This window comes from Mastigoproctus giganteus, chromosome 4 (assembly GCF_048544385.1).
Source record: "Mastigoproctus giganteus isolate SK-2022 chromosome 4, ASM4854438v1, whole genome shotgun sequence".
Taxonomy (NCBI): Eukaryota; Metazoa; Arthropoda; class Arachnida; order Uropygi; family Thelyphonidae; genus Mastigoproctus; species Mastigoproctus giganteus.
The window spans coordinates 68,288,909-68,305,543 of NC_143578.1; the positions used below are offsets into that span (position 1 = coordinate 68,288,909).

The window sequence follows — 16,635 nt, forward strand, 5'->3', positions numbered from 1 at the left end:
CTAATCTTGTTGCCCTTCTCTGTACTCGTTCCGACAGTTCTACATCCTTCTGAAAATGAAACCTCCAGACCTGCATACAGCACTCAAGGTGTGGTCTGATCATTGCTTTATACAAGGGGATAATCACCTCCTTATCCCTGCTAGAAAATTTCCTATATATCACTGACAAGACACCATGAGCTACTCTTGCCGACCATCTGCACTGCTCAGAAAACTTCATATTTACTTGCACAATAACCCCCAGGTCCTTTTCATTCTCTACCACTGTCAGTGTGGTACCACAGAGTTGATACATTACTCTGGGATTACTGCTTCCCATATGTAGTACTTTACATTTGTCAATGTTAAACTTCATTTGCCACCTCTCAGCCTATCTGCTCAACTTTTCTAGATCCTGTTGCAGCAGCGTACTGTCATTAGTGTCCTTTACAACCCTGCCAACTTTCGTATCATCTGCAAATTTGGACATTAAGCCTGATATACCATTATCAATATCATTTACAAATACAGAAAACAATAATGGACACAACACTGAACCCTGAGGGACTTCACTAATAACATTAGTCCACAAAGAGCAGTGTCCATTGATTACCACTCTGGCATTAGCATTAGTAGAGGCATATGATGCAAGAAAGCAAGTTTATGCAGTATCAGGGGAAAAAAAAAACCCACTCCCATTTCACCCCTCCATTCATTGAAAATACCTGTCCAACTAAGCCATAAATTTATTTAGGCTATCACCTTCCACAACAAGGGATGGAAGCCTGTTCCACCAACCAACCAACTACCCGCTGGCTAAAGGCAAATTTCCGCACATCTATCCAACACCTGTCTTTCCTCAATTTGAATTTATGCCCTCTCAGGCGATTATTCTGAGCAAGAGGAAGAATCCCATCAGCATTGAGCAAGCTCAAACCATTCAAGGCTTTATACACCTGAATCAGATCACCTCGGTGGTGCCTAGTCTCCAGACACTGTAATTTTCAAAACTTAAGCCTTTCTTCGTAAGAGCAACCCTTTGTTCCATTCACTAATCTTGTTGCCCTTCTCTGTATTCATTCCAGCAGCTCTAGATCCTTCTTGAAATGAGGACTCCAGACCTGTATACAGTACTCAAGGTGTGGCCTGACCCTTGCCTTATACAAGGGAATAATCACCTCCTTATCCCTGCTGGAAAAATTCCTATATATCATTGACAAGACACCATGAGCTACTTTTGCAGCCCATCTACACTGCTCAGAAAACTTCATATCTGCCTGCACAATTACCCCCAGGTCTTTTTCATTCTCTACCACTGTCAGTACAGTACCACAGGGTTGATACGTTGCTCTGGAGTTAATGTTTCTCGTATGCAGTACTTTACATCTGTCAATGTTAAACTTCATTTGTCACCTCTCAGCCCATCTGCTCAACCTTTCCAGATCCTGTTGCAGCAGCATACTGTCAGTAGTGTCCTTAACAACCCTGCCAACTTTTGTATCGTCAGCAAACTCGGACATTAAGTTTGATATACCATCATCAATATCATTTATAAATACAGAAAACAACAATGGACCCAACACCGAACCCTCAGGGATTACATTAATAACATTAGTCCACAATGAGCAGTGTCCATTGATTACCACTCTCTGTCTTCTCCCACACAACCATCCCTTTATCCATAGCAGCAATTTGCTTCCAATGTCACACTGCTCCAATTTGTGCAGCAGTTTTCCATGTGTAACAGTATCAAAAGCCTTTTTAAGATTCAAATATATAATATCAAAGTTAATCCCTGCATCCAGTTCTTTTGTGACTGCATCATAGTATCCAATCCAATTGATCAGGCAAGACTTTCCCTTAACAAAACCATGCTGTGTCCGAACTATAACTGAAGTCTTGTCTAGATGATCCTGCAGTGCTTCTTCAACCAGTGTCTCCATTAATTTTCCTGGAACAGAAGTTAAACTCACAGGTCTATAATTACTTGTGTCAGCCTCTGTCCTCCTTTGTGAATTGGAGTTACATTTGCACATCTCCAGTCTATGGGTACCTCTCCTGAGTCCAAGGAAGCTCTCATAATTATGGCTAAGGGTTTGCTTCCTTCCTTTGCTGCCTCCTTTAATATAACTGGATAGATCCCATCCACCCAGGGTGCCTTTCTTGTATTTATCTTCAACAATTTCTCCTCCACTTTACTCTCAATTATTACAAGATCATCTAGCTCTCTACAAGTGTTTACTTCATCTATGGCATTCCCCTTCCTGAATAACTCCTCATGTGTGAATGTAGATGCAAAATACTCGTTTAGTTTGTTAGCCACCTGAGCAGGATCATCAATAGTTGAACCATCAATATCCAGTGGACCAATCTGATTCATCCCTTTCCTTCTAGAGTTTACATAGGTAAAGAACTCTTTTCTGTTTTTTTTTGCATCCTTTGCCAAGGATTTCTCATAGTCTGCCTTTGCCTGCCTAATCTCCTTTGTGACTTGTTACAGACCAGTTTATATCTATCATAGGCTTCCATGTCACCCATTAATTTATATATATAATATCGGTGTAAATACACCATCGTTAATCCATAAATTTGAACTACGTATGTAGCACAATAGGCATCGTTTTAATTGTATCTCATATTGTGGTTGCCTTCACAATGAGATAGCTGCTATTACATTACTTCAAATAAATAATGCTTCTCTAGTAGAGAAGACTGCTGTTATTTATTTTCAGAGGATACCACCACCCAGACGATCGTTTTGAAGCTAGTGGGCTTCATCATCAGTGGGCGAGCAGGTACCCTGGTAATGCAACATGCCATAACAGTTGCGAAGTTATGTCCACAATACGAGAGATGCCAAAGGGTGTTGGGTATGAAAATAAATAACAGCAGTCTTCTCTACTAGAGAAGCGTTATTTATTTGAAGTAATATAATAGCAGCTATCTCATTGTGAAGGCAACCACAATATGAGATACAAAAAAAAACAATGCCTATTACGCTACATACGTAGTTCAAATTTATGGGTTAAATACGTATCCCATGCATTTTTCTTCTCTGCCATATGTCTCATTAGTTCATCTGACATCCATTTAGGCCTAAACCTTGAACAACATTTCTCAGTTGGTATGTAAAGCCTAGTACCTTTCAAAATAAATTCTTTGAATGCTTCCCATTTTGAATTTGTTGTTGGTAACTTCATCAGTTGGTCCCACTGTATAGAATTTAAATATTGTCCATTGTAGTTGTCTTTACGAAAGCAAAAACCCTTCCCTTTACCCCTGATGGTAGTTACCTCTTTGAGTAAATCCCACTTCAGCACACTGTGATCACTGCCACCTAGTTATTCCTTTATCTGCAGATTCTCAATGCATGAAGAACCACTACTGATAATCAGAAGCCGACCGGCCTAGCCGGGTGGGTAAAGTGCCTGCCTGGCAACCCAAAGGTTGTGGGTTCGATTCCCGCCTTGGACTTGGATCAAAAGTACTGCAAAAACTTTGGGAGGTGCATTATGACCACAGAAGCCTCTGCGCCAACAACTACCAAAAAAAAAAAAAAAAAAAAAAAGATGATCAGATCAAGAGTATTACTCCCTCTAGTTGTCTCCTGAATGTGCTGATGTAGAAAACAATTGTCCAATAAATCCACAAAAGCCTTGCTAGTGTGTGAGTGACCAACCCACAAATTCCAGTCAATATCTGGGAGATTAAAATTCCTCATTATAAGACTCTGATTTACTGGCCCACTCTATTTCCCTATACAGTTTCCTATTATACTCATAAGAGTCAATCAGCCTATAGCACACTTCTACTCTCAATTTTGATCTCCCAGTGATTATGTCACACCAAACTGATTTGACACTGCACTGTCCAATGGTGTTGACTGGCTTCACTTCCTTGGATTTTATGTGTTTCTTAACTAATAGCGTAACCCCTCTTCCCTTCCTATCCTATCTATCTTTCTGTACACATTTTACAACCCAAATTCTAGTTCTGCATTCCTTATATCTGTGTGACACCACGTCTTTGATATCCCAATAATATCTGCCTTTGATGTTTTGAGCAATACCTCAAATTTATTTACCAAACTCCTAACATTGGTGTACATGCAAGTATACATGTACCTATTCGTAGCTACCCTAACGCAACCCATGTGTTTACTTGTAGCGCAATGACTCCCAGCAGTCTCTGAAATACCCTGCATCTTGTTTTCCAGGCTACTGCTAATTCCAATAGAAGCAGGGCAAGAATCACTTTCTCAGCTAGTGGCTACTGTTAATCTATTAGTCCTTATATCCTCCCAATCTAGCAGTTTTCCGACCCACCTAACACTGCCTCGATAGCATCAGCAAATATTCTTGCACCCTTTCTATTTAAGTGTATCCCATCCCTGTAGAAGCAATCTCCCCTGTTAACAAGTACAGATCAGGCTTAAAAAAATTCTACCCCTTGAGACTTGAACAATCTTTCCAGGGCCGAATTGATCGACAAGGCTCTCATCATATACTCCCTCCTATCGTGTCTGGGCAGAATTGCAGACACTTTCAAATTCAACCCTAATTAACTGCTTTTTTTCAATAGTGACCTGTACTTGTTAAGTAATTCTGCCGGTCTCCTACTCTTAATATCATTAGAGCCAATGTGTACAACAATATCACCTTTTGTTCTCTTAAAAGATGATATCCGCTCTACAACGTCATCAACCTTTGCCCCTGGCAGACATACCCTGGTCCTGTTCCACCTATCCTTTTTACATAGCATGTTCCCGGTTTCCCTGACAATAGAGTCACCAACAACTACTAGTTTCTGTGGGAACAGCACATTCTGCCTTGGGGATTGCCGCTGTGTTGCGTGATGATCAAGTACAAGCTCTGCTGTTGATGTGGGCAGCTGAGAGCTTGATGGGCCCCTCAATTTAGATGCTTCGAGGGCATCCACCCTGTTCTTCAAGCTCTCATATAGGCCCATAACAACGTTGAGTTGTCGCCTTATTTCCTTACACTCCTTACATAGCGTACACACAAAGACATCCCCCATGGCAATATCATGTCCCGTACCTGATTGCTCCACAAACAACAAGCAAGCAAGCAGTGCATTTTAAAAGGCTGTGATTCAGAGGGCAACTGTCCCCCCTTAGTTCTCCCCTGACCCACAGCACTCCCATTAGCTTGAGCCTTTTGCTTTGCTGCTCTGGTCTGAGTCATGATTTCGATTTAATTTCAATAAAATTTCAATTTCAGTACAAAATTATAACCCTAAACTTGTAATCTAACACACAGTTATAACACTATATATCTATATACATTTTTCAGTATCGAGTATTATCTACGAGTTCCATTTATATAACTTCCGTATCAAGTTATGTATTAATTAATTATGTTCGTACTGCAAAATCTAAGTCGTTATATGTATTTAGTTAAAAAGTACAATTTAATTGACAATGAAGTTTAACAAGATTAATAGATTTTACTGATTAATTGACAATATTATATTATCCCACTTTACCCGTCTTCTCCCACTCCACCATCCCTTTATCCATAGCAGCAATTTGCCTCCAATGCCAAACTGCTCTAATTTGTGCAGCAGTCTTCCATGTGCAACAGTAATGCTTTTCTAAGATCCAAATATATGATATCAAAGTTATTCTTTGCATCCAGTTCCTTTGTGACTACATCATAGTATCCAATCAAATTTGTCAGACAAGACTTCCCTTTAACAAACCCATGCTGTGTCCGAGCTATAACTGAAGTCTTGTCTAGATGATCCGATCCTGCAATGCTTCTTTAACCAGTGCCTCCATTAATTTCCCTGGAACAGAAGTTAAACTAACAGGTCTGTAATTACCTGTGTCTCCCTTTGATCCTCCTTTCTGCATTGGGGTCACATTTGCACATCTCCAGTCCATGGGTACCTCCTCTGAGTCAGGGAAGCTCTCATAATTATGGTAAGGGTTTGCTTACTTCCTTTGCCGCCTCCTTTAATATAACTGGATAGATTCCATCCACCCCAGATGCCTTTCTCATTTGAATATGTTCATCTTCAACAATTTCACCTCCACTTTACTCTCAGTTATTACAAGCTTATCTAGCTTACTGCCAGAGTTGAATACCCCCTGGCATTTCTCTCCCTGAATATCTCCTCATGTATGAATGTCGATGCAAAATATTCATTTAGTTTGTTAGCTACCTGAGCAGGATCATCAACAGTTGAACCATCGATATCAAGTGGACCAATCTGATTCATTCTTCTAGAGTTTACATAAGTAAAGAACTCTTTGCTGTTTTTCTTTGCATCCTTTGCCAAAGATTTCTTGTAATCTGCACTCACCTGCCTAACCTCCTTTGTAACTTGGTTACAGACCAGCTTATATCTATCATAGGCTTCTGTGTCCCATGTTAATTTATATGTATCCCATGCATTTTTCTTCTCTGTAACATGTCTAATTAGTTCATCTGACACCCATTTAGGTCTAAATCTTGAACAATATTTCTTTGTTGATATGAAAAGCCTAGTAGCTTCTAACATTAATTCTTTGAATGCTTCCCATTTTGAATTTGCTGTTGGTAACATCATCAGTTGGTTCCACCACATAGAATTTAAATACTGTTTCAGGCCCCCATAGTCACCTTTAGAAAAGCAAAAACCCTTCCCTTTACCCATGATAGTAGTTACCTCTTTGAGTAAATCCCACTTCAGCCCACTGTGATCACTGCCACCTAGTGGTTCCTTTATCTGCAGATTCTTGATGCATGAAGAATCATTGCTAATAATCAGATCAAGAGTATCACTCCCTCTATTTGCCTCACAAACATGCTGATGTAGAAAACAATCGTCCATTAAATCCACAAAAGCCTTGCTAGTGTGTGAGAGACCAACCCACAAATTCCAGTCAATATCCGGGAAATTAAAATCCCCCATTATAAGACACTCTAATTTACTGGACCACTCTATTTCTCTGCACAATTTCTCATTATACACATCAGATTCATTTCTCAAAGAGACTGAACATTGCATTGTCGACCAACATCAATTGGATGCACTTCCTTAGATTTTATGTGTTTCTTAACTAACAGCATAACCCCTTCCTGTCCGGTCTATCCTTTCTGTTGTTATTGTTGTTATTTGGTTTTTAGGAGCATTAGCAACCTAGGCCATGTTGCTCCGGTGCGGTGGTCATTCCCTGACCTTTCCGCATGCTCCGTATTTGGTGGTGACGGGCTCGAACCCCGGTCTAATCAAGAAGCGTATGCTAAGCACTGCTGCTCCTTCCCACCTGGCTACGGAGGCGCAATCCTTTCTGTACACATGGTACTCCCCAAATTCCAGTTCTGCACTGCTTATGTCTATGTGATACCATGTCTCTGATATCCCAACAATATCTGCCTTTGATGTCTTCACTAGCACTTCAAGCTCATCGAATTTATTAACTATACTCCTAGCATTTGTGTACATGCAAGTATACATGCACCTGTTTCTACTCTTAGTTACCCTAACACAGCCCATGTATTTACTTGTTCCACTATGACTCCCAGCAGTCCTGGAAATTCCCATTGCCTTGCTTTCCAGGCTGCTGCTCAATTGCATTTCAATAGAAGTAGTGCAAGAATCATTTTTACCTCTGCCAGCGGCTACTGTTAATCTATTAGTCCGTGTATCCCCTCCCCAAGCTAGCTGTTTTCCGACCCACCTAACCCTGCCTCGATAGCATCAGCAAATATTCTTGCACCCTTTCTATTTAAGTGTATCCCATCCCTCTTGAAGCAGTCTCTGCTGTTAACAAGCGCAGATCAGGCTGAGAAAAATTCTACCCCTTGAACCTTGCACAATCTCTCCAGGGCCGAATTGATCGACAAGGCTCTCATCATATACTGACTCCTATCGTATCTTGACAGACACTTTCAAATTCAACCCTAACTCACGGCTTTTTTTCAGCATTATCTTGTACTTGTTAAGTAATTCTGCTGGTCTCCTACTCTTAATATCATTAGTGCCTACGTGTACAACAATATTTCTCTTTGTGCCCTTAAAGTTCTAAGTTTTCTAACTATTTTTGTTGAAAGTATAGTTATTACTTTTCCTTGTTATGATGATTCATGTTGTAATTAAAAATGTTTATAAAATATTAATAAGAAAATATTATATTTATAAAAAAAAAATCCTACAGTCTGATCCAGAATTTGATCTAGAATTATTGCATTATTTTCTAAAGAAAAATTGTTTCCAAGATAAAAGTTTGCTTTATGAAACAATTTCCAGGAATATATTAATTACACAATTTGAGGAATACTTGTAATTCTATAAAATTAGAGAGTTATAATTCTCTTTTCTCATAATTACATTAATCATTAACAAAAAATTAATTATAAGTGTAGTAAGATTTAATCTGAACATGTCTTTTACATAATTAACCTTTTAGTCTATGATAATGATATTTTTCTTTGTGGTGGTTGTTTGATATCAGAGAAGGAATTGTCTTATATGAATTTTTCTTCAACTTTAAGAAGAATAAAAAAAAAAAATGTAAGAGGAGATGACATGGAAGATATAGATTGATTATTTGCTAATGTAATTTCATGATAATTATTAGCTTGCTTGCTCTACTTTATCAAACAATTTTCCAGAAATCTGAAGCAAGTTGTTGCTTGTCTGATACATACATGTTTAACAGTACACTTGTAAATTGTAGCTAGTAGTACCACGTACTTAACACTTGCAAACTGTGGCAGTAGTAGTACTAGCAACCAGAGTTAAAAAGAGAGAGAGAAATGAATGGAAATTTAACGAAACCCTAGAGTGAACTATATTACTGCTGAATCAGAGAATTCTGTTGCAAAACGAATGCAATTCAGTTCTATGAAGTCAAAGTATTTTTGCCAATAAAAAAACATACTCATGAGATAATGAAGGTCAGAAAGCAGATATAAGTTTAATGCTAATAATCCACATTTAAATAAACAAATCTTACTGAATGTCCCATAGCCAATAAATAATAAAGTAAAAGTACACTATGTCCATCATGGCAGGAAGCTAGGGACATAAAAAAGTACCAGAGAATACTTGGTGTGTACATTGAAGAAACAACATTGGTGACAACTGTAAGCAAATGATCATATTTTCTGTGCAATGCTGGTATAGTTTTTTTAAGAAACATTTGATCCACTCTACACTCAAAGGCATTAAGTTCTTTTATGTTTAAGTTATTGCAATGCCAAGTCAGTTGGCTCAGGTAAAATATATAAGTGCATTGGCTAGAATCCTTCTGTCTGTTTTGATGAAGTACGATGTTTCCTGTATATAAGATATTGTTAATATTTGTATATTATACCACGTCTATAAGTATAGTGGATTTTCTAGATTTTTTGGCTGGGGCTGCTTTACTCAATAAATGAAAAATGAATGTCTGTTCAACTGTAATGAACAGAGTTACACAGAGGTTGGAAAAAATGGTTTGAATGGAGTTTGCACATATTGCTTTTTAACTATTGCTTCCTTGCCACATGAAACAGTTACCTATTAATATGGGTATAGACTCTTAGAAACAAACTGTCAGAACAGAAAGGGTGAGAAAAATATATTTATTAAATTTGAAATTTAATTAAAGGAGTACACATTGGTTCACTCTGAGTGAACTAATGTATGCTCTTTTAATTAAAGATTTGATCTCTGTAATTTTGAGAAAGGGATTTATAAACTGGAAGCTGTAATTATTAGGAGACCTCCATAGCAGAGATCTCAATTAGGTTGGTCAAAGTTAAACAGAATTGGTGCATTTGGTTGTGTTTGTTATTTAATTTTCAGTGTTAGAACACAATGCTTAGACCACACATGATGACATAAGAATCATTAATTATAAAAAACATCACTTCTCAGTTAGAGAGTGCTACTTATCTGTATTACAATACAGAGGCTTAGTTTACTCAATATAAGTATAATATATTAAATACAGTGTTAGCCTCATAACAATATAAATAATAATAATATAAAGCAGTGTGGGAAACTGTGATGAGATGACAATCACATGAACTCTAAAAACATGTTTTCAAAAACATTTTCAAGCTGGACCTAATACTAATTTTCTGTCAAACCTTTACAATTTGATCACAGATCTTATTGACCCATATTCAGTGAGGTCCTACACTATTTTAAGGATATGTGCATTCAGGGAGATATATTTGAAAGATGTGAGAAAGCTAGCTTACACAGCAATAAAAAAAAAAAAAAAAAACATTTCAGCCAAAAAAAAAATTCCCAAACCCATTTCACCTATCCACCCCATCCGATAGTTTTTCTAGTTCTTCCTTAATTTATTCAAACTATCCACTTCCACAGCAATGGAAGGAAGCTTGTTTAAGCAATCAATCACCACCTTGGCTGAAGGCAAATTTCCACATATCTATTCTGTAACTATCCTTCCTCAATTTGAATTTATGCTCCTTTATGTGCATAGTCTGAGCAAGAGGAAGAATTCCATAAGAACTGAGTTTACTCAAGCCATTCAAAGCTTTAAAAACCTCACAGATTCCTAGTCTCCTGACACTGCAGTTTTGCAGTGAACTGAAGCCTTTCTTGATAAGAACACCCCTCTGTTTCCCTCACTAATCTCGCCACCCTTCTCTATACCCATTCCACTCTACATCCTTCCTAAGATGAAGCCTCCAGCTTTTGCAGTACTTAAGGTGTAGCTGACCATTGCCTTATATAATGGTATAATCACCTCCTTCCTGCTAGCAAAATACCTGTATATCATTGACAAAACACATATGAAATGTCATGGCAGCATGTCTAAAATGTGAAAGTCTGTTCAGAGACCTTCATATTTCACTCTACAATTAGCCCCAAATCCTTTTCATTTTCCACTATGCTGAGTGTAGTACCACACAGTTAGTACATTACTCTGGGATTATTGCTATATGCAGTAACTTGCAGGATCATCTATACAAGATTGCAGTAATAGTTAAGACACAGCATGGGTTTGTTAAAGGGAGGTCTTATCTGACCAATTTGATTGGATACTATGATGTGGTCAAAAGGAACTGGATGCAAAAAATGATTTTGATATCATATACTTGGATTTCAGGAAAGCTTTTGATACTGTTGCACATGGAAGACTGATGTACAAATTGGCGCGGTATGGCATTAAGGGCAAGTTGCTACAATGGATAAAGGGATGGATGGACAACAGAGAGTGGCAATCAATGTATACTACACTTTGTGGACTAATGTTATTAGTGGAGTTCCACAGGGTTTGGCACTGGGCCCATTGTTGTTTTGTATATTCATCAATAATATTGATGAAGGTACATCAGGCTTAATGTCCAAGTTTGCATATGATACAAAGGTTGGCAGGGTTGTTAATGATGGTAACGACAGTATGTTACTGCAACAGGATGTAGATAAGTTGGGCAAATGGGCTGAGAATGGCAACTGAAGTTTAACATTGAAAAATGCAAAGTACTGCATATGGGTATCAGTTACTGAAGAGAAATGTACCAACAGTGTGGTACTGCACTCAGGAAAGTGGAGAGTGAAAAAGACATGGAGGTAAGACCAGTCAAATATGAAGTTTGCTAAGCAGTGCAGACGGATTGGCAGAGCAGGTCATGGCGTCTTGTCAATGATAGATAGGAATTTTGCTAGCAGGGACAAGGTGATTATCCCTGACCATTGCCTTGTACAATGGTAAGGCCACCCCTTGGGTACTGTGTACAGGTCTGGAGGCCTCATTTTAGGAAGGATGTAGATTTGCTTGAGCATGTACAGAGAAGCGCAACAAGATTGGTGAGGGGAATGAAGAGGTCCTCTTACCAAGAGAGGCTTAAGTTCTGCAAATTGCAGTGGCTGAAGACTAGGCACCTGCGAGGTGATCTGACTGAGGTGTATAAGGTCTTGAAAGGGTTGAGCAAGCTCAATACTGATGAGATTCTTTGTCTTTCCCAGATTATGAACCTGAGGGGGCATAGATTCAAATTAAGGAAAGACAGTTGTAGAATAGATGTGTGGAAATTTGCCTTTAACCAGTGGGTAGTTGATTGATGGAACAGACTTCCATCTCTTGTTGTGGAAGTTAATAGCTTAAATAAATTTAAGGCTGAGCTAGACAAGCATTTGGAGCGAACAGATGCTTTTTTATTTTGGCTGATGTTGTAGAGGCTTGCTTTCTTGCGTTATATGCCTCATGCTAATGCTAACTTGCATTTGTCAATGTTAAACTTCAATTACCACTTTATAGCCCATCTGCCTATTTTTGCTAGATCTTGTTGCAATGGCATACATACTTCCACCTTTGTATCATCTGCAAACCTAGACATTAAACCTGATATACCTTTATCAATATCATTAATAAATAAAGAAAAAATAGCACAGCACTTGAACCTTAGGGTAGTCCACTAATAACAGTGCACAAAGGGCAGTGATAATTTATAACCACTCTGTCTTCTCCCATGCAACTATCTCTTTATCCATAACAGTAACTTGCCCTTAATGCCACACTGCTCCAATTTGTTCAGCAGTGTTTTATGTGTGCAACAGTATCAAAAGCTTAGCTTTCCTGGAATCCAAATATATGATATCAAAATTATTTTCGATATCCAGTTTCTTTGTTAATGCACCATAGTATCCAATCAAATTGGTCAGACAAGATCTACTCTTAATGAACCCATGATGTGACTGAAATATAACTGCACTCCTATCTAGATGATCCTGCATTGCTTCTTTAACCTGTGCTCCATTATTTTCCCCGGGACAGAAGTTAAGGTAACAAGTCTGTAATACTCATGTCACCCTTTGGGAATTGGAGATATATTTGCACTTCTCCAGTCTGCAGCGACCTCCCCTGAATTCAAATATGTTCTCATAGTTATGTTATATGTTCTCATATATCTAAGAGTTTGCTTACCTCCTTTGCTGCCTCCCTTAATATAATTGGATAAATCCCATTCATCCTATGTGCCTTTTTATGTTGAACTTCAACAATTTCTCTTCTAGTGCCTCTCAGTTATTACAAAATCATTAAGCTCTCTGTTAGAGTTTAATAAGATTCTGTCCTTCACTTCCCTAAAGAATTCCTCATGTATGAATGCAGCTGCAAAATACTCATTCAGTTTGTCAGCTATCTGAGCAGGATCATCAACAGTCGAACTATTGATATCAAGTGGGCCAATGTAATTTATCTCCTTCCTTTACACAAGTGAGGAAGTCTCTGCTGTTTTTCTTTGCATCCTTTCCAAAAAAGATTTCTCATAATCTGTCTTGGGTTGCCTAACCTCCTTTGTGAATTGATTGCAGACTAGTTTATATCTATCATAGGCTTCAGTATCACATGATATTTTATATGCATTCTATGTATTTTTCTTCTCTGCCATATGTCTCATTAGTTCATTGGACATCCATTTAGGTCTAAGCCTTGAACAGCATTTTTCTTAGTTGGCATGAAAAGCTAGTAGCTTCCAAGATTAATTCCTTGAATGCTTAATTCAAGGAATTAAGGAATTAATTCCTTAATTCCTTGATTAATTCTCATTTAGAATTTGCTGTTGGTAACATCATCAGTTGGTTCCACTACATTGAATTTAAAAACTGTCTAAGACCACTGTAATCTACTTTGCAAAAGCAAAAACCATTCACTTTAACCTCAATGGTAGTTACATATTGAAGTAAATCCCACATCAATAACTCTGTTCACTGCCAACTTGGTAGTTCTTTTACCTGCAGATTCTTAATGCTTGAATAATCTCTGTTGATAATCCGATCACGAGTATTACTCCCTCTTGTTTTCTCTCTAAAATTATGCTGTAGAAAACAGTTATTGAATAAATCCACAAGTCTTGCTAAGGTGTGAGCGACCAACCCCACAAGTTTCAGTCGATATCTGGAAAGTTAATATTCCCCATTATAAGAATTCTGATTTACTGCTCCATTCTATTTCTCTGTATAGTTATTTGTTGTACTCATCACAGTCATTAGATCTATGCCGACTGGGCTAGCCGGGTGGGTAAAGTGCCTGCCTGGCAACGCAAAGGTCACGGGTTCGAATCCCGTCTCGGGCTTGGATCAGAGTAGTGCAAAAAAATCCTTGGGAGGTGCATTATGGCCACAGAAGCTGATGCGCCAACAACTAACAAAAAAAAAAAAAAAAAAAAAAATTAGATCTATAATACACTCCTACTCTCATTTTTGTTTTTCTAGTTCTTATATTACACCAAACTGATCAATATTGCACTGGCCACTATGTCAACTGAATCTGTTTCTGTATCACCTGATAATTTATATGCATTATATGCATTTTTATTCTCTGCAACAAGTGCCATTAGTTCATCTGATGTCCATTTAGGTTCAAGCCTTGAACAATATTTAATAGTTAGTATGAAAAGCCTAGTAGCTTCTATGATTAATTCCCTGAATGCTTCCCATTTAGCATTTGCACTGGCCATCCATGTCAACTGGATGCCATAGATTTTGTGTGCTTCTTAACTAAGAGCATAATCCCGCCCATCCTGTTTGTACTTTCTGTACACATTGTATGCCCCACATTGAAATTCTGCATTCCTTATATCTGAGTGACACCCTGTCTTTGATATCCTCACAAGGTCTGTATTTGATGACTTGACCAGCATTTCAAATTCATCAAATTTATTTACTATGCTTGTAGTGTTAGTGTACATGAAAGTATAGATGCACCTGTTCTTACTCTTAGTTACCTTAACACAGCCCATGTATTTCCTTGTTCCATAATAGCCCACAGCAGGCCTTGAAATGCCTGGTACCTTGCTTTCTGGGCTATTGCATGTTCCAACAGAAGCAGTGCAAGAATCACTTTCACCTCTGCCTGTGGCTATTTTAATCTATTATTCTATGTTCCCCCCACTCCCCAAACTAGCAGTTTTCTGATCTACCCAACACTACCTCGATGGTATCAGCAAATATTCTTGTACCCTTTCTATTTAAGTATGTCCCATCCCTGTAGAAGCAATCTCTCCTGTTAACGAGCAAGGACCACACTGTGAAAATGTTGCACATTTTCTCCAGGGCTGAATTTATTGAGAAGGTTCTACATGTACTCCTTGCTAATGTATCTGCAGAATTGCAGACACTTTCTATAGTAACTCACAACTTTTTCCCAATGTTGCCCTTAATGTTAAGTAAGTCCTCAGATTAACACAAGCTGACCTGGCTAGCTGGGTGGGCAAAGTGCCTACCTGGCAACCCAAAGGTTGCGGGTTTGAATCCCGCCTCGGGCTTGGATCAAAGTACTGCAAAAACCTTGGGAGGTGCATTATGGCCACAGAAGCTGATGCACCAATAACTACCAAAAAAAAGATTAACACAAATTTACACTGTACTTCAGGAATGTATGCAATTTCTTTGGGAATATGCTGAGGCATGGACAGCATAAATTTTAAAAAAAGTTCTGTAATTATAGTTTTTATATAGTTTTTAAATGGGTGCCACAATCCAAGTTGTCAATTGCAACATTTCAAATTCAATCAACTTTAATGAACTTTATTTTCAATTTCATATTGCACTGCATCTTATTTGTTTTCATTTGAAGTAACATATTTAACAACTGAAAGTGGCTGCTATTTATATGTAAATTTTAGTTTTATTATTATTAATAATTTTATTTCATATTAAGTAAATGTCTGTTTTTTGGAAATTTTTGTAACATTTCAAACAATGCTGTAGCTGCACAGCACAATGAAAAGCTATAAAAAAAACATACTGTATAAATGAGAAAACAAAAAAAAAAAAACTATTTGTGTAACTACTTACACTACTATTTCAACATTGTCTAGTGCCCACTGATCATGACCAGGTCCTTCATGAAATGGCTGCCACCATCGGAACATGACTCCATATATTCTTGCTCCATCGGGGATATCATAAACTAATCTTCTAGGCTAAAAAATATGACATATAAAACATTTTTAGAAAATAGGAAATATTTTTGAAGGACACATTTGAAAACGGCAAACCTAATAATAGTTGTATAGAGTGATTAAATATTGGGTATATTTAATGCATCTCTAGTGGATGTAAGATTATTATGATAGCAGAAATCAGTCTTTCGGGCTTAACAGCTTTCCATTCATTATATCACTCCATATTATCCTATTTTCTGTTAAATCTCTTGCCGTAGTCAAGACAAACCCTCTTTTTTTTCTAATGATTATTTGATACTATTGTTCTGCCTCTAGGCCAATTACCATTCATTTTTGCTTCAAATATATGTAGCTAATCTCCCTTTCCCATCCTATATATATATATATGCTCAAACCATTTTTAGTTTGCTTTGTATGCCTTTAATTGGATATTTTACCCTAAAATTTTTTCTTATTTCCTCATCTGCAATTTAGTCTTAATTTGAATAGCATCACCAAAAGAGTTGAATCTAGCATTCACTGCCATTACAGCTGTTTTGAGACTTGCCAAGATTAAATTGTACAGAGAAATAGAATGGCCCAGTAAATCAGACTGTGTTATAATGGGGGGGGGTTTAACTTCCCAGATATTGACTGGAACTTGTGAATTGGTCACTCGCACACTAGCAAGACTTTTAGATTTATTGGATGATAGTTTTCTGCAGCAGTATGTTTGAGAGGCAACCAGAGAGGGTAATACTCTTGATCTGGTTATCAGCAGTGATTATTCGTGTATAAA

At 37.7% G+C, this 16,635-nt stretch overlaps 1 protein-coding gene across 2 annotated transcripts in view; it reads right to left on the reverse strand.

Moving 5' to 3' along the window:
• LOC150086817 (reelin-like) overlaps positions 1 to 16,635 on the reverse strand; it is a 1,004,591-nt gene that overhangs the window by 43,040 nt on the left and 944,916 nt on the right. For both annotated transcript variants that reach the window (XM_090372773.1, XM_090372772.1), the window contains one exon: positions 15,748 to 15,875. In XM_090372773.1, the coding sequence (XP_090228899.1) occupies positions 15,748 to 15,875 (128 nt within the window). The remainder of the gene's footprint in view (positions 1 to 15,747; positions 15,876 to 16,635) is intronic.